The sequence below is a fragment of the Manis javanica genome, chromosome 1 (genome assembly GCF_040802235.1).
Source record: "Manis javanica isolate MJ-LG chromosome 1, MJ_LKY, whole genome shotgun sequence".
Classification (NCBI taxonomy): Eukaryota; Metazoa; Chordata; class Mammalia; order Pholidota; family Manidae; genus Manis; species Manis javanica.
The window spans coordinates 145,919,893-145,943,831 of NC_133156.1; the positions used below are offsets into that span (position 1 = coordinate 145,919,893).

Here is a 23,939-nt window from a genome sequence, read left to right on the forward strand (position 1 = left end):
CATTCAGTGAGCTCTTAGTACAAGGAAGCAGAAAACTGGAGGCAAATACGACTCTTTCCTCTTGTCCTGACTTGGCCAACTCCATGTCCATATGTATAAGCATCAGCCACGCTAGGCGCCTGCCCTCCTGCCCTGCTGCCTTCTGAATGGCACTCTCACCTAAGTCCGTTGCTATCAGCCAAGATGAAATGGATTCATACTTGTTACAAATTCATTAAGTAAACACCGTCTAAAAGCTTAGGCTTCACCAAGTAAAGCAAAGACATTACAAAAATGTATGAAGCAAGAAAGACTGACTCAATGTCACGACTGCAGGAGCCCAAAAGTAGCACTTCCATTTTTCAGACAGGCAGAGCTGAAGCAAGGCTAACGAATGCACAGTCATTCATGATGCCCTGTTTGTTTACATGACAATACTACTGTCAGGTTACTTCCTCTTTATATTCATGAGCATGGATTTATTTCAACAGGCTATTCGCACACAAGAAAATTTCTAATTCCTGACAGACACTAGTTTGAGAAAGCATCAAAGCCCCCACGGCATACACTGAATTCTAAGGTGGATTTGCAGTATAAGTGAATGCCACTTAAAAACACATGTTCAAATCCTAACTCCCAGTACCTATGAATGTGACCTCATTTGGGAGGAGAGACTTGAAAAGGTACTCCATTTAAGATGACATCATTAGGGTAAGACCTAAACCCAATATGCTAAAAAAGTGAAGGGACACACAGACACGAATGACATACGATAACAAAGGCAGACACTGGAGTGGCACGTCTACAAGCCTGGGGATGCCAAAGGTGGCCAAAACCTCAAGAAGCTGGAAGAGGCAGGCAGAGCTTCCCTAGAGCTTTCGGAGGGAGCGTGGCCCTGCCCCCCCTTGATTTTGGCCTTCTGGCCCCAGAGCTGGGAGGCACTATCTGTCATCCTTGATTAATCCTCGTCCAGCATGACTTACATACCAGGAGGGCCCAGTGTCTTAGGGGCGCTCAGATAGGATCGTTGTTGTGTTGTGGGACTACTCTGGGCATGAGGAGGAGAGGGAAAGATGCATCCCAGGCACAATGATTTCTTAAAAAAATAAAAATAAAAGCGATTCCCCTTACTTGACCTAATAGAATCAAGAAAACAAATACCTTATATACTCCTCCACTAACTTTGAGTCTGAAACTGTTCAAGTAGTTTTAAACCACCAGAAAAAAAAAAGATTAAAAAAAAAAAGTGACCACAGCACCCCCTTAGCCTGTATCAATTTATCAGTAGGAAAGTCAGCACAAACAGAGGGCAGTTTAGCAAATCAGCCCCAGCAAGAAGCAAGCAGGTAGGACTTCGCTCTGAAGCACAGACACTGCCACTAAAAAGCTGGAGCCAAAAATTCTGCAATTTACAGCCCAAATTCACTCAGAGTTTTTGGAACCATCAACAAAATACAATTTCTAGATACTTTTCATCCAGGGCGCAGTTGTGTGGAACAAATGTCAGGTGTGTGGGGGTGCTGACACCACAGGGAGAGGGACCTGGAGATGGGGTCCATCTGTAACGAACTGAAATACCAATTATGGGAAGGCTACACAGGCAGTCCAGGCTGTGAGGGCAAGTCACCTTTTCTTTTCCATTGTCCTTATGTCCCCAATGACTCCCTCCAAACTGCACAGGTGCCCAGTCTCCAAGCCTGCCACTTCCGACCTGCCAGTAATTCCCCAGGGCCACATAATGCAAATGCATTCCTTTCTGCCTCAAAACCAGCAACACTGCTCTTGAGCTGTGCCCTGGCACCTCCATACAATTCCACTTACTGAGGTTTTAAGAACAGGCTCTTGAAAAGGCATCATTGCTGGACAGCCCAGGGATTCTCCAACTTGGTTCCCTGACATTTGGGGCTGGGCAAGTCTTTGTGGAGGGAGCTGCTTGTGCATTTAGAATGCTGTGCAACATCTCTGGCTTCCACCCACTAGATGACAGCAGTGAACCCCATCCAGAATGTGACAAACAATGGTGGCTCCAGACATGGACTAACGTTCCCTGGGGATGAAATCACCCCAGCTACAAACCACTGACATCATGAATAAAGGCCAGCCACTGGAATCATATCCCCTGGGTTCAAATCTCCTCTTCCACTCACCAGCAGCTTGACAATGAGCAAGCTACTTCACCAGCCATGTCTCTGTTTCCACACTTGTAGAGTATGAATCGGATGGTGCCCACCTCATGGAGCTAAGTGGGGACGCACAAGCTTACATTAAAAAACCTCTTAGAACAGGACCTGACCCAGTCCAGAGCATGCACATGCTGGCTGTTGATATATCCTATGTTCTGCACTAAAGATGTTGATGCTAGGACCCACACTCAAGCCTAGTGTGCAGGGAAGAATTAACCTTATCCAAAGAGAGGTCTGGCCTGTGCCCTGGACTCCCATAAGTCATCTCTAGGCCTCTGAAATGGTCTGACTGATGGGACTGTCTTTGTTGCCCTGGGAGTATCAGCCAGTAGACAGTCTACACATGATTTACAACAGGTACTTTGGGCCACACAGTGTCAGTTCTGCCTTCAGAGGGGCTGGAGTCTACAGGTGCCACATGAATCTCTGGAAGGCTGGGGACTACAGGTCAGCCAGGCAGACAGGATGTGACTGAGCCCCAATAAGAGCTCTGGACACAGAAGGCTGGGCTGAGCTTCCTGAGTGGTAGTACTCCATGCATAGAACCAAATACTGCTGCCGTGAGAACAGCACTGCCTGCAGCTCCACAGGGAAAGGCTGACAGGAACTCCACACCTGTTAGTTTCCCCGGACACTTCCCGTGGTTAATGTCAATCTGTGTCCCTTCCTTGTAATAAACCGTAACTGTGAGTCAAACAGCTCCCAAGAACTCTCTGAGTCCCTCCAGCAATATCACACCTCAGGGTGGTCTTGGGAAACCCAAACTTGCCACAGGGGTCAGCAGTGAGGGTGGTTTCCTGCAGACCATCCCCTCTGTCTGTGCAGTAGGCTCATTTCTGCATCCCCTTAGAACTATGCTGTTAATTTAACCACCTCTTAGTGGGAAGCAGCCTTGAGCACACCTCCTTAAGATGGTAGGCCTGCTAGAATGTTTCTTGAAGGCTAGTGCTCACCAAAGGGCCTATATCTGCAGTGCTGATACTGAAAGATGCCAAATTTTTGGTTAATATGACAGAACAATTTCATCTTAAATCCCCGTGCCCGTTGAATGGGGAAGGGATAGCCAGGAGTGCTGGGCAGAATTTAAAATGCCAGCAGAGGAATGGGGCCCACAGAGTCCTTCAGGCAAGCTGTGTGAGCCGGCCCACAGTGGAGGCGGACCCCTGCCCAAGCCACCACGTTAGGAAGAGTGACCTGAAATAGCTGTGCCGACCGAACCTGGTGGCCCCCTTTTCCAAACATGAAACTGACACAGCTCTGCTCCAATATATGTGCCCAGGCCACGGGCAAGACTGGCCACCCCACCTGCAATGTCCACATATAAGCTAGTCTCTCCAGGTGCCCTGGCAGCACGAGAAAGACTACCATAGCACCAGGGGAGGCAGAGGTGAAAAAATCCCAACTCAACACGAGCTTGGAAACAAGAACATCTAAGTACACTCCTCTACTACGACTATTACTGGAGAATTTAGGAAACAAACTGGACACCTGAGATAAATCAATCTTAAGAAAACAGAAGTAAAAAGACTATGAAATAAACATGTTTAAGACACTTAAAGAGATTTATAAAAGCAAGAGGCAAGCAGCAATAAAACCAAAGTGCACGTTATGAAACCGAAAGACAGGCGAAACAGAACAGGTGAATACAAAAAAAAAATCCAAAAGCAAAACATCTGGAGGCAAAGAAATATAGTCACCTATTAATGAAAAGAGAAGGATTAGCTCCTGGGTGCCTGTTATTGGCCAAGTATGTTTGTAGTTGCAAAGACATGACAGGGGAAGGAAGTCCCCCATCCATGCCCAGAGGAGTCGACAGTCTCACAGGGAGATGCTCAATACACAAAGAGCGGGTATGTAACATGATCTGAGGTGCTATACGTCATCGTCATATGTGCTGTGGAAAAGCTGACGCAAGTGATGTCCCCTAACAGGGTGGCGTCTGGAGGTGGGGGAAGGCTGCTCTGAGAAGATCTATGAAGTTAGTAAAAGTAACACAGGAGCATCCAGCATTCCATACTACTAATAAAGCAACCTTTACATTGCTGCGAAATTACTGATGTCCCAATATGTTGGAACAGGTATGATACCACATGCCCTTCATTATTTCCTAGACGTTCTGGCTAATACATTAGAAAATGTCATACATGAGAACAGAAGGAATTATGGATTTGAAAGGGAGGAAATTTTTTTTTAATTATCCAGAGATGATAATACTGTCTATATAAATAAACTGAGACTCTCAGATAAACTGATGGAACTAGTAGAAGTCACCAAGATTGCTGGACACAGATCAACATAAAAAGCAACAGTATTCTTATGCATCAACATTAACCAAGTAGGAAAGGTAATTAGAAAAAAAAAATCTCTTTTATAAAACAAAAAAATGTTAGGTATCTAAGAACAATGCTAAGGAAAATGATTACTGATTTTATGCAAAAATAAAGTCTTTGAATGACACAAAGGAAAATCAGAATTATTGGACAGACAGGCCATGTCATTCTAGAGAAAGGCTGAGTACAGAACAGCAAATCTCTGGATATTTTCTATGGCATCCTTTTATTATTTCTTATACATTTAATATCTTCCAAAGCAAAAATTAAGAAATTCTGTATAATTCAAATCCAGGTCCCAAATAGAGTTTTCACTGAATATGACAAACTGATTCTGTAATTCATATGGAAAAATTAGCTCAGAGATTCTGAACAAAAGGAAAGCAGGTGAACACAGAGGGGAGACTTGCCCTTCCAGGCAACAGGGTGTCTTTGAAAGCTATAGTGTTAACGACAAGTGGCATTGGTGCAGGAGAGACAACTGGGTCCCCACCACAGGCCAGTGGGTGACACTTTTGCTGGGTCCCATTTCTGCTCCATGTGCACCAGTGTGAAGATGAGAGCCTGTGAACCACGTGAGCCACGGAAGGTGCCAGCTGAGGCCCGGGAGCAGCAGACAGAGGCAGGGAAGGACCCACCAGGAGCCTGGGGGCACATGCCCACCCCAACGAGGAAACCGGGAGCTTCCCTGACCACCAGAGCCTCCTCAGGGAGCTTCAGCTTCTCTCCACCAGGACAGCATCCTTTAGAGCCAGAGACCAGCCACCCTTAGTCCAGCCCTCTCCTGTTGCAAAAGAAACCAAGGCCCAAGGGGACGAGAGCTTGGCCCAGGTCACAGGACGACTTACAGACAGAACTCAGTGGAAATCCCAGGCTCACCCAGGGCTCTCTCCAACTAAGGGACACCAGCCATGCTCTGTCCCTTGCCCTAGCACCTGTACCCCTTTGCTCTTTGCCACCTTGAATCTCCCTCCTCCCTTGACCTCCACAGCAAGGTACCCTCACAGCAGCTCCCCCAGGGACCTCCTCTCTCTGTTGCTGGCTCCTATTCCTCTCCTACTCTGGCCTCGAGTAACCCCCCAAATCCACGCCCATCTTCTCGGTGTCAGCTCACTCTCTCCCTAGACAGCTACAGAGCTCCCTGGCTTCTGCTACAGGCTTGCAGCTAGTAATCCGTACACCTGTGTCTGCAGCCCAGACCCACACCAGGACAGCACAACATTTAGTCAAGCCATCAGGATGCACTCACAGGCAGCAGTACATGGGGAAAGCACATTAGTTCGACTGCACTCTCCTAAGGCACCAGTATCCTCCTCCTGTGGCCATTCCCTAAGCCAAGAGCCTCCCCAGGTTCAACAAGAAGAAACACCTGGGTTTCTGACAGGTGAATGAAGCAGTCCTATTGATATGACACAATCACGTTGACACAAAATCAGTACCACAGAAGTCTCTCTAAAAGAAGGAAGATCCAGTAATTGGGAAAAAATTCAAAGGCAACAACCAGTCTTTGAGCGTTAGAGGCATAAGGTAAGGCTCCAGTCCCAGAGAGACTCTGGGCTAGCAGGACACTCAGGGGCCGGGGCAGCACGGTGCGCAGGGCACACCCACTGCAGCCGTCCACAAGACACAGGCAGACCACCTGTCCTGAGCACTGGCTGCCTATGGTCTGAGCAGTGGAAATGCGCATTCAGGGACTCCACTCACAGAGGCACCGCCAAGATGGCTCAAGTCCAAAGACTTTCTCCCCAGCTGTAGGTCTCCTGTTTACAGTTCATGGCCAAGTTCACAGGAAAAGGATGTCAGAAATCAAAGCACATAAAATCAAAGCACAGAAATCATGTTCACACCTTACCTGGTCCCAGGGAGAGACGGCACCTCCGAAGCACATGAACAAGTACCCCATGGCCACTAGGCACATCCATATCACCAGGGAGAGAAGGCGGAGCAGCTTCTTGAACACAGACTCAATGCAGACGAGGATGAAGATCGCAAAGAAAATCGCCAGAGCAGTTGGAACTGTTATTAAAAATGCCACGTGGTCTTCTACTTCCTAAGAGGAAAGAAAATATTGCAAAGGCACAGTTGAGGAACACTTTAATACCAATAACTTATGCTATCAAAATGTTACCAATATTAATCAATGTCAAGGGATATCAGGTTTTGAACATGATTTCAGAAGTAGAATACTTTGAGCTTTTGAAAATTTAAGTTTCCTATTAAAGAACCATGTTTTTGCTCTATAAATAACTCAGCAGTGGGTATGTAAGTTATACAAAACAACTATGCCATCAAATTTAAATTTTCCCTGGTAAGTGGAGAAAAGGATTTTATTCAAAAACGAATGCCAGAACATGACAGAAGATAAAATAAGAGAACCAACTTCACTGCCTGAATCAGAGTATCAGAAATGCCCTGGCCTTAGAAAATTAAGGCTTCCAAATGGACGAAATGCTTTATTTTAAAAAATGTAAAAATTATCTCAGTCTCTAATGTAATGAGTTTTTGCTTAATGGATGGTAATTAATATTTTAACAGGATCAGAGGTTAATAGAAAAGGGTCAGGAAGTACTAAATATAGGAGATGAAAGAGCTGGAAATACTTAGAAGTCTGTATTGCCGCTTCTGCTAGCTCCCCATTTCTCTTGGGCTCCAGTAGCAAAAAAGAAAACGGGCATTTATTATTAGCCTCTTACTAATGCATTTTTTAAAAACCACTTTTGCACACTAATGCTCATTTCCTATTTATCCCTGCCTAGCCACACACAAAAGGCACACTATTTCAGTCCTGCACAATTTCAGCACAATGTGATAGACATCACGTTGCCTTTGGTTATACAAACATGGATTTCGGCTTTAGCTGAAGTGAACAGCATGCTGGAGCCTTGCCTACCAGCAGCATTCGTGATGGGCTGGAGTAGAGTCTAAGGCCTTTATTCCTCACCCAAATATGTTTAGTTGCTGAAACACCCAAAGGAGGTTCAATCAAAGAACCCACACGGCCGGGACCCTAAGAAAGCACACTGACTGTAAGAATATTAAAGGTAAAATCTGGACATACGGAATGGCTCTTGTAGATACGAGAGACAGGCGACCCTCCACCTTACCTGCTTCATACAGGGTTCGCTCTGTCACATAAGCAGCTGTAACTTCATATGGGACACAGCCCATCCAGATACCATGCCACTAACGCCAGGGAGATGGCAGATCAGCCCAGTGGGCACACGGAACACAGACTAACATTGAGGGGAAAGAAAGGGCCCTTGGCATCCCTTGCCTGACTTCATTTCCCTTTGTCCGTCTCAAGTATGCCTGTGTTAAATGGCGCCTGCGGGGGAGGCAACAGCAAGCAGAGCAAATACCACTCTGTACCTGGTGCATGCGTGCATCCTTATGCAGCTCTGTGGGGGCCTGCTGTTAGCATGGGCTCCAGGGGCAGATGGGGACTCCGAGCAGGAAGGTAAGTCACCAGGGGGTGTGGAGCTGGTGTAGGCAGCACTGGGATCTACTGCTGGGTTCTGCACTGGCCCGGCCTCAGGGCTTGGCCCTCCCCTTGCGCAGCAGACCACATGGGGCCAGTCTTTGCAGGGCCAGAAAATGCATGTCCCAGAAGCCCAGAGGGCGGACAACAAGGGAATCAGAGGTGTGCTCCTCTCTCCTTCCATTGCTATTTCTGTCTGCAATTCAGTGCCAACAGTCTCTTACTCTCGGACATAGTTACCAACCTTGCAAAACAGCATCAGATACCCTCCTGGGTACAAGTGTCCCTGCTCTCAGACACCACAGGCAAATGCACACGTGGACCTACCACCTAGCTTGTGAGGACTTCATATTTGAGATTATGATTGCTAAACATGGGAAGGCACGAAAACTGATCATTTTAAATCTCCCAGAATGAATTTAACTGAGCTGTGGTCAGAAAGTTAAGTGGTAAATAAATGGGACAGCTGTTTTTCTAGTATGACTTTTCAATTACTTCATTAACCTAGAATCAGTGGTTGATTGTATTGGCTCTTATCTCTTCAGTAGGACAGAAAGTAATGCAGAAATACACATACATGTAAAGTGAAAATTAGTAACTGAAGAAACAGAAAGATTTTGATGGAGTCCTTCCAGGAAGTGGAAGAAAACCGACTTACCTGTAGGAGCTTCTCCTGCTTGTCTTTGAAAAGGTCTAACTGTAAACAAGACAAAGACCCATGTCTTACGGTGCTGGCTAGTCGGTAAGACTTAGTACTGTTCTGGGTTTTTGGAGTCTTAATCTTATTATTACTTTTTTAGTATCATGGTCTCAGTCACTGAGAAGTGACTTATCTGGGCTGCAGGGTAGCTTCTCCATTAGGCACAGGACACAGCACCTGAGTCCCCCTAATATTTTTAGGGGCCCAAAAGTGTTTTAATTTCTTTTAAAATCAGAAAAAAAAATAAGCTTTTAAGGTCAAAGGACACATACACCCTTCATGCTAACACAGTTGAAAACTACCATTCTGAATGTATTTTTAGGAAGGAAGGGGCCTACCAAGGCTCCCTCATTGATGTGCCCCGTGATCCTATGGGGCCAGTGTTGTACACCTACTTGCCAGATGCACGACATGACCAGATGGATGTCACTACCAAAGGAGGACCCTCAGCTTCCCATGGCACCCCAGCCTCTGTGGGTGAGCTGCATTCCCAGGTGCTCAGTAGCTTAAGGAGGCCAGCTGCTGCTCAGGAGGCTACAGGTCCAAACCGCTGCAAAACGTGAGCCCACACAGGAATGGGCTCTTTTAGAAAGACAACAGGCAAAAGCCATTTGCCTTTTCAACTCTAATGCCGAACAAGTCTTAATATGTACTCTTCCACGAAACAGAATCTTTAATAGGCATGTCAAGGAAAAAAAAGTAGGGTATTCATCAAAGAATGTGTAAGCTTACAAACTACATTCCTTCTTGTCTTGCTGTTGGCATCATGTGTTTTTCCTAAGGCTAAACAAATGCAATAGAGGAGTGCCCTCAGACCTGGGATCACATGGTTGTCCTGGCCCGTCAGTTCCCCGTGGGCAGGAAGATGAGCGAAGCCGCAGAGTCACACCCCGTGGCTGTTTTCTTCAGATCTGGTTGAGTTTTCAAAATTCAGAGTACAAAACAAACACAGCAGCTTAAAATGGAGCAAACTAAGACATTAAAAACATTGTCAATCTAAATGAAACATGTTTCTGTACTTCTAACCTCTCTTCCCTTTGTGGAAAAAAAATTGCATATAACGCAAATTAAATGAAACGTCCGGAAATGCCCTTATAAGTACTAAAAGGCCTCTAAACCATAGATTTAAAAAGGTAAAAAAAATTTATCATACAATGCAAACTAAATGAAATGTACTAAAATGCCTTTTAAAAGGGAGACCTTGAGCATGGTATCATCTACTGTAATGATAGGGTTCCTATTGCTCCCTTCGAATATTTTAATCTTTTGTGTTCAGTGTAGTTTCTCGTAATTTTGGATGACTTCTAATTGCTAGGCCAATTAAATACCCATCGCTTTTATGTATTACGTGACAATTCTTGTGTTTCTCAGAGGCTTTTCCATAGAGCAACAGATTATCTGTGCATTTTTCATTAAAACAGTTCTATTTTTCCTTTAGATTATAAAGGACAGCCTAATGTCCTTTTCTATGAAAAAGATATTTTAGTGCAGAGCTTTGAAGCCTGATACCAGGAAGGCAGAACACCTTCTCTTCCACTTCCCACTGTGTGCCTGTGGTGAGAGCTGAGTCCACACAAGCCTGTTTCTGCAAGGAAACAGTCCTCCGGCCATGCAGTGGCTATTGAGTGTGAATACATCACATCACGGGCACACCTTAAGTGAGACTATCATCGTGATGGCCATCACTCCCTTCTTTCTTCTCAGTACTTTCTCACCAAGGCTAGTCTGACTATTCATTATTGGAATGATGCCCTTACATATAACTTGTGTGTGTGTCGGGTGGGGGGTGAAGTAATAGAAAATACATATTTTTCACTCTCTTCCACATATATAGATGTACACCATTTTCCCATGAGGTGTGAAAGGAATAAATTAAAATTCTGATTAAAAAAACTTCTACAAAACTGTAATGAAATAATCAAAGAAGATCCCAAGAAATAGATATTCCATGTACATGTATAGGAAGACAATATTGTCAAGATGTCAGATGTTCCCCAATTAATCTATAAACTCAATGCAAGCCCAATAAAAATCTCAGCAAGTTATTTTGTAGATATCAATGCACTGCTTCTAAAGCTTATATGGAGAGGCAAGGGACACAGAATAGCCAATACAGTGTTACAGGACAAGAATAAAGTTGGAGGACTGACACTCCCTGACCCCAAGACTTACTTATAAAGCTACAGTAATCAAGACAGGATGCTATTGGCAGAAGAACAGATCATTGGAAAGGAATAGACCCACACAAATGAAATCAACTAGTATTTGACAAAGGAGCAAAGATAACTCAGTGAAGAAAGGGTAGTCTTTTCAGCAAAAGATCTTAGAACAGCTAAATACATCTCCACATGCAAAAAACAAAAACGAATCTAGACACATACTTTACATCTTGTATAAAAATTAACTCAAACTGGATCCTAGACCTAAATGTAAAATGCAAAATTAATTCTGGAAAATTCGTAAGGCCTTCCCATACCCAAACCTTAGTCAATATGTCATGCTGAGTAACCAACATAAAACATTTTTAAAATAAACACAAAAATTATAGGTATGTGTAAAATGAACCAGTTTTTACCTGCCTAGAATGACATATCATCCTCTGCTCGTAACTGTGTTAAGTGACTTGTCACATGTCCACAAAAAATATAGCCTAAGCTCTTGGTCATATTTATTTTCAGCTCCTATAATGATATCCCAAATACAAAGTGTTCCTGAAGGCACTGCTAGTCTCACAGAGGTGGACAGGTGTCCAGTTCCCTTCCTTACACTTCCCCAACTCCCCAAAATCAGAGAAAATGAAGGCTGAGTCCTAAACAGCAGTGGTGGGTGAGTAGGCAGGTAGCCTATACCACAAGAGCATGCAGCCAGGATCAGCTGTGAGAAGCAAGACCAGCCTTGCTCTGCAGGCAGCCAGGGGCACCTGAGAAGCTGAGAACCTCTGCAGCAGGTAGATCCACAGAACAGTAAACAGGAGCAAAAGGAACTAAAGTAAAGCTTGACTGGAGCATATTCCAGGTATTTTGGAAAGAGGAGCAAACTATGTTCAGTAAAAGCTCCACCACTTAGAACTATAGTACTCAACCAATTCAAATCAGTCAACATCTTATAACCAAAATCACCAAAAAACAAGCAGTCACTAAGAACAAGGGTCCAGAAATGTAACAAATGCTTTAGATTCCCCTGGATTGCAGATGTTGAAAATGACAGCCAGAGAATATAGAATAGCTGTGTATGACATGTTTAAAAGAATAAAGGGTGCAATTTCAAGGATGACTATACAAGAGGAATCAAGCAGAAAGTGGAACTAGTAAGCATGGAAAACATAATCATGTAAATAAAAGCTCAACAGTTGAGTTAAACAGAAAAAAAACCTGAAATAGTTAAAAGGAAAATTAGTGATCTGGAAGATAAAACAAAGAGTTTACATACAATGCAACAACAAAATACACGGAGATTAAAAACTATAAGAAAGCCTAAAACTCAGAAAAAAGAATAAGATGAATGCAAGGGTATAACGTATGTCTCATTGGAGTTCCAAAATTACAAAATAAAGAGACTTGGGGAGATGAATATCTAAAGACAGATCAGTTGGGGCTTGTCCAGTACTAATGAAAACTATGCATACAACTCAAGATAGCCAGTTACACAGAAATAAATACAAGCATATATATATGTGACAGTAAAAATGCAAAATATTAGAGATGAGAGAGGTGACCAGAGGAAAAGAGAGGACAGTCCGCAAGAAAGAGCAGAGATTGCAATAGCACAAGGCAGTAAGGACAAATCATTGAGCAAAAAACAATAGTCAACCCTGTAAAGTCAAGAAACCAGGACTTTTTTTCTCAATTGAGAGTAAAAATACAAACACATACAGCTAACGCACATTTTTTTTTTTTTTAGGCCCCGCTGGGATCCGAAAAACTCACATTTTTAAAGGAAGAATTTAATACCAAGAAATATTCTCTAAAAGAGCCTCTAAGAAATTAAATAATCCTAAAAAGACTGTATTATATGAAAGGAAGTGAACAAATACACCAGTAAACACATTGTTGCACCAAACACACACTGCCTATGTGAAATGGTCATGGTGCCTGTCTCACTTCTAGGCTTAAATGACAGAACTGAAACATTTACTAATAAGACTAGTAAAATCAGAAGAAGAAATAGAGTAAAAATATTCCTAAGTCATCGAATGATCTATGTGTCAAGACTAACCAACTTGAAATCCTTATTATGATAAAATTTCAATACAATTTAAATAATACAAAGAAAATGTATAAATTCCAAATCAGCAGAGGAAAAAAAAGAGGTAGGGGTAGATAGGAAAAAAAATCTAGCAAAAATATGAGAGAAAGGAGAAGAAATTAGAACAAATAGATACCAAAGAAGTTAAATGGTATGAACAAATGCAAACATATTGAAATGCAAAAGTGGTTTGAACTTGCCAATTAAAAGGCAGATACTCAGACTGGATTACAAAATAAAACCCAAGAGATGGGGTTAAAAAAAGACACAGAAAGGCTGAAAATACAGGTATGGAAATGAGCTATTTTAATACCTTACAAAATATGCACTAAGTAAAATATAATTTTAAAGATAAAGATAAAATGTTACAATTCTAAGGCAATTGTAACAATTTTAAACATCTGTAAGCCCAATAAAATATCCTCAAAAATATATAAAACAGGAGGAGAAGCCAAGATGGCAGCATGAGTAGAGCAGCAGCAATCTCCTCCCAAAACCACATATATTTTTGAAAATACAACAAATACAACTCTTCCTAAAAGAGAGAACAGAAAACACAGGACAACAGTCAGACTACATCCACACCTGCGAGAACCCAGCGCTTCGCGAAGGGGGTAAGATACAAGCCACAGCCTGGTGGGACCCGAGCGCCCCTCACCCCAGCTCCCAGTGGGAGGAGAGGAGTTGGAGCAGGGAGGGAAAGGGAGCCCAGGACTGCTGAACACCCAGCCCTAGTCATACGCACTGGAGCACAGACACAGTGCGTGTGTGGGGTGCTGGAAACTAGGGAAACAGGACAGTAAGACCTGTGAGTGGGTCCCCGCAACCGGTGCCCCTGGGACAAAGAAAAGCGAGTGCTTTTTAAAAGTCTTAAAGGGACAGGGACCCCACAGCTGGATGGAAGCGTTCCGGGACACTTAGCCGAGTGGCTGGGAATCCCGGGGAACTCTGGGCACTCTAACCCCCTGGGCAGCAGGGCAGCTCGGAGGCCTCTCACAGTGATAAACAGCCTCCCGCCTGTTCCCCCTCCAGTATGGCCCCGCCATAGTGGAGAAGCAGCCTGAGACTGGCCACGCCCACAGCAACTGCACAGAGCTTACTCCACAGTGGCCCGGGCAAGAATCAGAGACCCTGCCTGCACACAGCTGCCCAGTAAAAAGCCACTAGGGGTCGCCATTCTCTCAGGAGAGGAAAGCCACAAACTAGCAAGAAGGGACGTTCCCCCAGCTGACACACGTGCCAACTCCCCACAATTACCTCTGTCACCATGAAAAGGCAGAAAATTTGATACAGACCAGACTAACCCAGACAGTCTCTCCTGAAAAGGAATCTGGGAAGATAGACCTAACCAATCTTCTTGAAAGAGAATTCAAAATAAAGGTCATAACCATGCTGACAGAGCTGCAGAGAAAAATGCAAGAGCCAACTGACAAAGTAGGGAGGGAGACTACAGAAATAAAACAATCTCTGGAAGGACTGAAAAGCAGAATGGATAAGATGCAAGAGGCCATTAATGGAACAGAAACCAGAGAACAGGAACGCATAGAAGCTGACGCAGAGAGAGGTAAAAGGATTTCCAGAAATGAAACAATATTAAGAGAACTGTGTGACCAATCCAAAATGAACAATATCTGCATTATAGGGGTACCAGAAGAAGAAGAACAGAGAGAAAAAGGGATAGAAAGTGTATCTGAAGAAATAATTCCTGAAAACTTCCCCAAACTGGGGGAGGAAATAGTTGCTCAGACCATGGAAGCACACAGAACTCCCAACAGAAGGGACCAAGGAGAACAACACCAAGATACATAATAATTAAAAGGGCAAAGATCAAGGACAAGGACAGAGCTCTAAAGGCAGCTAGAGAGAGGAAAAAGGTCACCTACAAAGGAAAACCCATCAGGCTATCATCAGACTTCTCAACAGAAACCTTACAGGCCAGAAGAGAATGGCATGATATATTCAATTCAATGAAACAGAAGGGCCTTGAACTAAGGATACTGTATCCAGCATGATTATAATTTAAATATGATGGAGGGATTAAACAATTACCAGACAAGCAAAAGTTGAGGGAATTTGCCTCCCACAAACCACCTCTACAGGATATTTTAGAGGGACTGCTCTAGATAGGAGCACTCCTAAGGCTAAATAAATGTCACCAGAGAAAATAAAATCACAGCAAAGAAAGCAGACAAACCAAATACTAACTAAAGGCAAAAAATAAAATCAACTACTCACAAAAGCAGTCAAAGGAAACACAAAAGAGCACAGAATCAACCAACCAACATATAAAGAATGGAGGAGGAAGAATAATAAGGGAGAGAAAAAAAGAAACATCAAACTGTTTATAATAGCTCAATAAGCGAGTTAAGTTAGACAGTAAGATAGTAAAGAAGCTAACCTTGAACCTTTGGTAATGACAAATCTAAAGCCTGCAATGACAATAAATACATATCTTTCAATAATCACCCTAAATGTAAATGGACTGAATGCACCAATCAAAAGACACAGAGTAATAGAATGGATAAAAAAGCAAGACCCATCTATATGCTGCTTACAAGAGACTCACCTCAAACCCAAAGACATGCACAGACTAAAACTCAGGGGTGGAAAAAGATATTTCATGCAAACAACAGGGAGAAAAAAGCAGGTGTTGCAGTACTAGTATCAGACAAAATAGACATCAAAACAGAGAAAGTAACAAGAGATAAAGAAGGATATTACATAATGATAAAGGGCTCAGTCCAACAAGAGGATATAACCATTATAAATATATATGTACCCAATACAGGAGAACCAACATATGTGAAACAAATACTAACGGAATTAAAGGAGGAAACAGAATGCAATACATTCATTTTAGGAGACTTTAACATACCACTCACTCCAAACGATAGATCCACCAGACAGAAAATAATTAAGGAGACAGAGGGCTGAACAACACACTAGAACAGATGCACCTAATAAACATCTATAGAACTCTACCTCCAAAAGCACAGGATATACATTCTTCCAAACTGCACATGGAACACTCTCCAGAATAGACCACATACTAGGCCACAAAAAGAGCCTCAGTAAATTCAGAAAGACTGAAATTCTACCAAAAACTTTTCAGACCACAAAGATAAAAAACAAGAAATAAATTGTACAAATAAAACAAAAAGGCTCACAAACACATGGAGGCTTACCAACATGCTCCTAAATAATCAATGGATCAACGAACAAATTAAAATAGAGATCAAGGAATATATAGAAACAAATGACAATAACAACACAAAGCCCCAACTTCTGTGGGACGCAGTGAAGGAGTCTTAAGAGGGAAGTATATAACAATTCAGGCATATTTAAAGAAGGAAGAACAATCTCAAATGAATAATCTAAAGTCTAAATTATCAAAATTGGAAAAAGAAGAACAATTGAGGCCTAAAGTCAGCAAAAGGAGGGACATAATAAAGATCAGAGAAGAAATAAACAAAATTGAGAAGAATAAAACAATAGAAAAAATCAATGAAACCAAGAGCTGGTTCTTCGAGAAAATAAACAAAATAGATAAGCCTCTAGCCAGACTTATTAAGAGAAAAAGAGAATCAACACACATCAACAGAATCAGAAATGAGAAAGGGAAAAATCACGACAGAACCCACAGAAATACAAAGAATTATTAGAGAATACTATGAAAACCTATATGCTAACAAGCTGGAAAACCTAGGAGAAATGGACAACTTCCTAGAAAAATACAACCTTCCAAGACTGACCCAGAAAGAAACAGAAAATCTAAACAGACCAATTACCAGCAATGAAATTAAATTGATAATCAAAAAACTACCCAAGATCAAAACCCCCGGGCCAGATGGATTTACCTTGGAATTTTATCAGACATACAGAGAAGACATAATACCCATTCTTCTTAAAGTTTTCCAAAAAATAGAAGAGGAGGGAATACTCCCAAACTCATTCTATGAAGCCAACATCACCCTAATACCAAAATCAGGCAAAGACCCCACCAAAAAAGAAAACTACAGACCAATATCCCTGATGAATGTACATGCAAAAATACTCAACAAAATGTTAGCAAACCGAATTCAAAAATACATCAAAAGGATCATACACCATGACCAAGTGGGATTCATCCCAGGGATGCAAGGATGGTACAGCATTCAAAAATCCATCAACATCATCCACCACATCAATAAAAAGAAGGACAAAAACCACATGATCATCTCCATAGATGCTGAAAAAGCATTCGACAAAATTCAACATCCATTCATGATAAAAACTCTCAAAAAAATGGGTAGAGAGGGCAAGTCCCTCAACATAATAAAGGCCATACATGATAAACCCATAGCCGACATCATACTGAACAGTGAGAAGCTGAAAGCTTTTCCTCTGAGATCGGGAACAAGACAGGGATGCCCACTCTCCCCACTGTTATTCAACATAGTACTGGAGGTACTATCCATGGCAATTAGACAAAACAAAGAAATACAAGGAATCCAGTTTGGTAAAGAAGAAGTTAAACTGTCACTATTTGCAGATGACATGATATTGTACATAAAAACCCCTAAAGATTCTATTCCAAAACTACTAGAACTAATATCAGAATTCACCAAAGTTGCAGGATACAAAATTAATACACAGAAATCTGTGGATTTCCTATACACTAACAATAAACTAATAGAGAGAGACATCAGGAAAACAATTCCATTCATAATGACATCAAAAAGAATAAAATACCTAAGAATAAACTTAACCAAGGAAGTGAAAGACCTATACTCTGAAAACTATAAGACACTCTTAAGAGAAATTAAAGAGGTCAGTAACAAATGGAAACTTACCCCATGCTCCTGGCTAGGAAGAATTAATATTGTCAAAATGGCCATCCTGCCCAAAGCAATCTACAGATTCAACGCAATCCCTATCAAATTACCAACAGCATTCTTCAACGAACTGGGACAAATAGTTCAAAAATTCATACGGAACCACCAAAGATCCCGAATAGCCAAAGCAATCCTGAGAAGAAAGAATAAAGTGGGGTCGATCTCGCTCCCCAACTTCAAGCTCCAGTACAAAGCCACAGTAATCAAGACAATTTGGTACTGGCAGAAGAATAGAGCTACAGACCAGTGGAACAGAATAGAGACTCCAGACATTAACCCAAACATATATGGCCAATTAATATACAATAAAGGAGCCATGGACATACAATGGGGAAAAGACAGTCTCTTCAACAGATGGTGCTGGTAAAACTGGACAGCTACATGTAGGAGAATGAAACTGGACCACTGTCTAACCCCATACACAAAAGTAAATTTGAAATGGATCAAAGACCTGAATGTAAGTCATAAAACCATAAAACTCTTAGGAAAAAACATAGAGAAAAATCTCTTAGACATAAACATGAGCAACTTCTTTATGAACATATCTCCCCGGGCAAGGGAAACAAAAGAAAAATGAATAAATGGGACTATATCAAGCTGAAAAGCTTCTGTACAGCAAAGGACACCATCAATAGAACAAAAAGGCATCCTACAATATGGGAGAATATATTCATAAATGACAGATCCGATAAAGGGTTGACATCTAAAATATATAAAGAGCTCATGCACCTCAACAAACAAAAAGCACATAATCCAATTTAAAAAATGGGCAGAGGAGCTGAACAGACAATTCTCCAAAGAAGAAATTCAGATGGCCAATAGACACATGAAAAGATGCTCCACATTGCTTGTCATCAGAGAAATGTAAATTAAAACCACAATGAGATATCACCTCATACCAGTAAGGATGGCTACCATCCAAAAGACAAACAACAACAAATGTTGGGGAGGTTGTGGAGAAAGGGGGACCCTCCTACACTGCTGGTGGGAATGTAAATTAGCTCAACCATTGTGGAAAGCAATATGGAGGTTCCTCAAAAAGCTCAAAATAGAAATACCATTTGACCCAGGAATTCGACTTCTAGGAATTTGCCCTAAGAATACAGCAGCCCAGTTTGAAAAAGACAGGTGCACCCCTATGTTTATCACAGTACTATTTACAATAGCCAAGAAATGGAAGCAACCTAGGTGTCCATCAGTAGCTGAATGGATAAAGAAGATGTGGTACATATACACAATGGAATATTATTCAGCCATAAGAAGAAAACAAATCCTACCATTTGCAACAACATGGGTGGGGCTAGAGGGTATTATGCTCAGTGAAATAAGCCAGGCAGGGAAAGACAAGTACCAAATGATGTCACTCATATATGGAGTATAAGTACAAAGGAAAACTGAAGGAAAAAAACATCAGCAGAATCACAGAACCCAAGAATGGACTAATAGTTACCAAAGGGAAAGGGACTGGGGAGGATGTGTGGGACGGGAAGGATAAGGGCAGGGAAAAAGAAAGGGGGCATTACGATTAGCATGTATAATGTGGTGGGTGGGGGGCATGGGGAGGGCTGTGCAACACAGAGAAGACAAGTAGTGATTCTAAAGCATCTTACTACTCTGATGGACAGTCACTGCAATGAGGTTTGTGGGGGGGACTTGGTGAAGGGGGGAGACTAGTAAACATAATGTTCTTCATGTTATTGTAGATTTATGATACCAAAAAAATTTATATCTATAGAAAGCAAAAAAATGTAAAGAACTGAGAGAAAAGAAAACTGATCTATCAAGAGATTTCAACAGCTCCAGCCAGCTATTGATAGGTCAAGAAAAAACAAAAACAGCAACAGGATAAAAAAGGATACAGAACTTAAATATCATAATTAGCAAGCTTGACCTAAATGACAAATACAGAATTCCATGTCCAACCTTAAAGGGAACAATATTCTTCTCAAGTGCACATAGAATATTCATAATCATGTACTAGGCAACATGCAAAATAATGTTCAAAGAAGAGGTATCAGAGACCCATTTCCTTTGATCACAGCAATTCTAAAATAGGAGCTTATAACAAAAACGTAAGTTAAAAACATCACATATTTGTAACATGAAATACACAACTCTAACACTGGGATCAAAAAAGAAATAACATCATTTTGAAAAGAATAAGAGTTGCAATGTGCAGTTAGAGTGGTGCTTGGAGGGAATGGGTCATTTCAAAAGTTGAGCTGAACTGTTCTTTTGTCAGTTTGATTTTACTGGGAGTTACATTTCTCAGAACCCCTTCCCTCTATGGGTCTTGGTTTCAGCTGGACAGGAGGAATTTGTGCCCGATTTGGGAGGTGGAAGCCGAGCCAGTCCGCGTCTCAAGTCCTCAGTCACACAGGATTACAGGCTTCATCCAGACTTCTGAATCATCCTGCAGATGGTTATTCTCCTTTTGAGAAACAGCTGCTGGTTTATTACCAGATGTCAAAGGGAACTAAATAGCAACCATGCACCACCAAGTCCCCATGCAATCTGAGATGCCCAGCACTAAAAGAGCATTGTGTGGCCTGCCAGGCCAAGCATTAGACATGCACAGTGGTGTCCCATCCTCAGTGGAAGGTGGCATGCACAGTTAGTGCTCACGCAAACTCTGAAGGCACAAGTTGCATGAGCAAACACACTCAGAGCCTCTACCCATGCTGCACAACCTCCCCTCTCTCTGAATCTGCACTTACTGTCCTCATAGAAGGTCCTCTATGGCCATCTGCCAATGAAAATAAAAACCCAGGTCTGGATTACAGCTGGTTCTGCAAAATACATTAGGGCCATCTAAAAGCAGACAACTGAAGCACTGTCACTCTGAGCCTCCTCCCTGTGTCATTCTCTGGAGGACTAGCCAGCCATCTATAGCAGGTCATTGTAGTTGACCACTTCTGTGATGGAAGGTACAGTGCTTCATTCTCACTTGCATTGAACCTACTCTGGATATGGGTTTTGCTTAGCTGTCGACAAAACTTCCACCCAAATCACCACATGTGGACTTACACGATAGCATAATCTCTAACTGGGTGTTTTCCTCAGCATCACTCTGACAGAAACATTCATTGTACAGCAAATGCAGTGTGCTGATGAGCTCATGCTCTGGGAATTCACTGTCTTACGCAGTTTCCTATACCCCTGAAGCAGCCTCCTTGATTGAAGGAGGGAATGACCTTCCGAAGACTGAGGTAGGGTGCCTGCTTGCAGGCCAATACCCTGTGGGTCTGGAGGAATATCCTCCTGGATGCAGAAGAGGCTCTAACAACCAGCCTTTGGCACTGATGTCCCACAGGTCTGGGAATCAAGGCATGAAAAGAGGAACAGCTGCTCTAGTAATGATTCTCTAGCAACAGGTCCAAATTCCCATTCCTGTAAATTTGGGCTGTTCCAATTTAGAGGGCTTAGTTGCCAAGGGAGGGCTGCCTCCAACAGGGAACTCAATAATGTTTCCATTAAACTGGAGATGGAGATTGCTATCTGGCCACTCTAAGATACTAATGTCATTAAAGCAATGGGCAGAGAAGAGTTTTCCATACTGGCTGGAGTAAGTGATGGAGACTATCAAGGGAAATTGGATTGCAATACACAACATGGACATGGAATAGGATGACTAGAATGGAGATTGTCAGGGTGTCTCTTGAACTCCCATATCCTGTGATAAAAGTTCATGGAAATGTCTAACAATAAATCCTGTCTATTTGCTAAGTACCATGTGGAGTGATTGTTTATGTCACCCAACCAGACAAGAACTATGATCGGATAAGATGCTTTCACAGAGCAAAGGACTTATGGAATGGACAATGGAAGAAAGTTAAAAACCAGCTACATCCATGTGAGCAGCTGTAGAACTAAGGATGGCAGTAGCTATAAATATTTCTTCCTTGGTTTGGTATGAATATATCTGTGTGTGTGTGTGCATGTGCATATTAAATAATTCATTTCTTTCTCCTTTTCCCTATAACAGGAGATATATTAACAGCATATTCATAGCCTTTATACCCAAGTATTCAAGATAAAGGATTTTTAAAGGAGGTTGTTACTTAGCAGAGAAATGAATATCATCAAAATGGAAAAAAATGACCCTTGATATCCTCTTTTAGGGAAGTGGTTGGTATATTTTCAGTTCTACAAAGAAATGTTGCATCATAGTAGGCAGAGGCATGGTCTTGCTATTTTCTTTAGAAGTAAAACATAGTTAACAAAGGTATATACGGTGCTCAGCAGACAAGCAGTAGACTGTGCTGAACTGGTCTATTGTCAGATTGGTGAATGTGCCCAGGTCAGAACTGCCCTTAGGAGGCACTTACCTGAGATTTGGGAGGTGAAAAATGAAGAAGCCCCCACGAAGGGTGCTCTGCATGGTCATATATGGTTGGAGATAATCTGCTCAGTGCCCAAGTAAGGAATACATCCCAACACTCAGTCCAAATGTTGTCAAGAGGATGATAAACAAAAGGAGGGAGCAGAGGCCACAGAAAACAACACATAAAGAGACAAGAGCCTCGGTCTCATGAAGAAGCGAGCCTCCATCCCAGGGCCAGGGACCCTTGAGCTGCCTGCCTGGGGGATTTTAAATTGCTATGAATGGAAACTAAAGTGTGTCATTCTCCCCTCAGGACAGAGGGAGAGTTAACAGCAGTTATCCCTTGCATGTTGGGTAAGTGGCTGAAAACAAGTCTTTTTGGCTCACAGGTCTCCAGATCAAGAGAAACCACATCCAGACTTGATGTAGAAATGACTGCTCAGCACTCCCTTTAAACAATTCATGCCCTTTCCTGAGATCCTAGATTCTGAGTCTCTTGCCATTAGTGAATGGGGCTTTTGGACTGTCTCTCTTGGGAAAGGAGTAGGTGTACATTTTTTCAGGAGGGGGTATTTAAATATGGGTGACCAGGTAGGTGGACTGTGGTAGTGATGAGGGCTGGTTAACACTGGAGATCACCTCTCTGCTATGCTTTTGTCAGCAAAACTGGTTGCACTAATTCCCTGCCCTGTGTCCATGCCCTGTAGCAATCCTCTCCCACACTGCCAGTAGCCTTGCCAATCTGATGACGGCTGCATGACACAAAGGCCTGAAAATGCTTAGGTACTGGGTACCAGGCTCCCCTCCTCCTCACTGCCCTTTAGAATGCTGTGAACTCGGCGCAAAGGAGCTTGGGCTAGCCTGGTAAATACGGGAGACAGGCAGCCCAGTGACCCCATCACCCCATCCAACGGTGCTAGCTGACAGCCTGCCAAGTGGCCACACACGTAGGTAAGGCCATGTCAGATGAATCCAGCCACCATTTGACCTGCCAGCTGACCCCACAAACATGAGAGAGACCAGCAAGATCAGCTGAGCAGCTCAGTCAAAACCAAGAGCTGACCCGCAGGAGTGTGAGCTAAATAAAAAGAGTCATTATTCCAATCTGTTCAATTTTGGGGTGGTTTGTTACAAGCTAATGGATAGATCCTCCTTCCAAGCATACAAACTGTATTCTCCACACATGTGGAACACATTACGTCCCATCTCATATGTGACTGACATTCCCCTCAAGTGAGGTCCTATGTCTCTGTCCATTGAACTTGGGTTCATCTATGTGACATCTCACAGACGGTGGAGGAACTGGGGTTATTTGACTTCAGAGACAGGAGAAGTCCATCTGTGTTTTTAGGGTCATCATTCTTGGAATCCAGGTACTATACCATGAGGAAAACAAGTAACCATGTGGAAAGGCCACACGAAGGTGTTCCAGCCAACAGCTCCAAGGGAAATGCCGCTGCCCGCCAGCAATGCACCAGGCAATGTAAGTGAGCAGGCCTGCAAAGAACAGGATGCCAGTTCCCAGCCTTCAAGCCACCCTAGCTGATGCATGGTTCAAGGATGAACTGCCACAACCGAACCTGCCCAAACTGGGGGCAAATACACGATGTTGTGGTTCTTAGTCACTAAACTTTGCAGTACTAGAATACTTACTCTGACCAATGAAAAGTGAGTGAAAGTGATGGTCACTTTCACGTGGAAAGTGTTAATCGCCAGTAGTAACACACTGAAGCACTCTTTTCTTCCCTGGTATAGCAATCAAAGAAGGAAGCATGTTCTGGGATGCAACTTCCTAAATCCTTGGTCCCTGCAGGAATGCCATGAGC

The 23,939-nt window shown here is 42.6% G+C and overlaps 1 protein-coding gene across 4 annotated transcripts in view; it reads right to left on the reverse strand.

Annotated features, from left to right (window-relative positions):
* ADCY2 (adenylate cyclase 2) overlaps nt 1-23,939 on the reverse strand; it is a 401,614-nt gene that overhangs the window by 366,767 nt on the left and 10,908 nt on the right. For all 4 annotated transcript variants that reach the window (XR_005063085.2, XM_073238029.1, XM_037024865.2 and 1 more), the window contains exon 2: nt 6,345-6,542. Coding sequence is in view for 3 of the 4 variants with exons in the window: in XM_073238029.1 (XP_073094130.1) it covers nt 6,345-6,542 (198 nt within the window). In the remaining variant the exon portion in view is untranslated. The remainder of the gene's footprint in view (nt 1-6,344; nt 6,543-23,939) is intronic.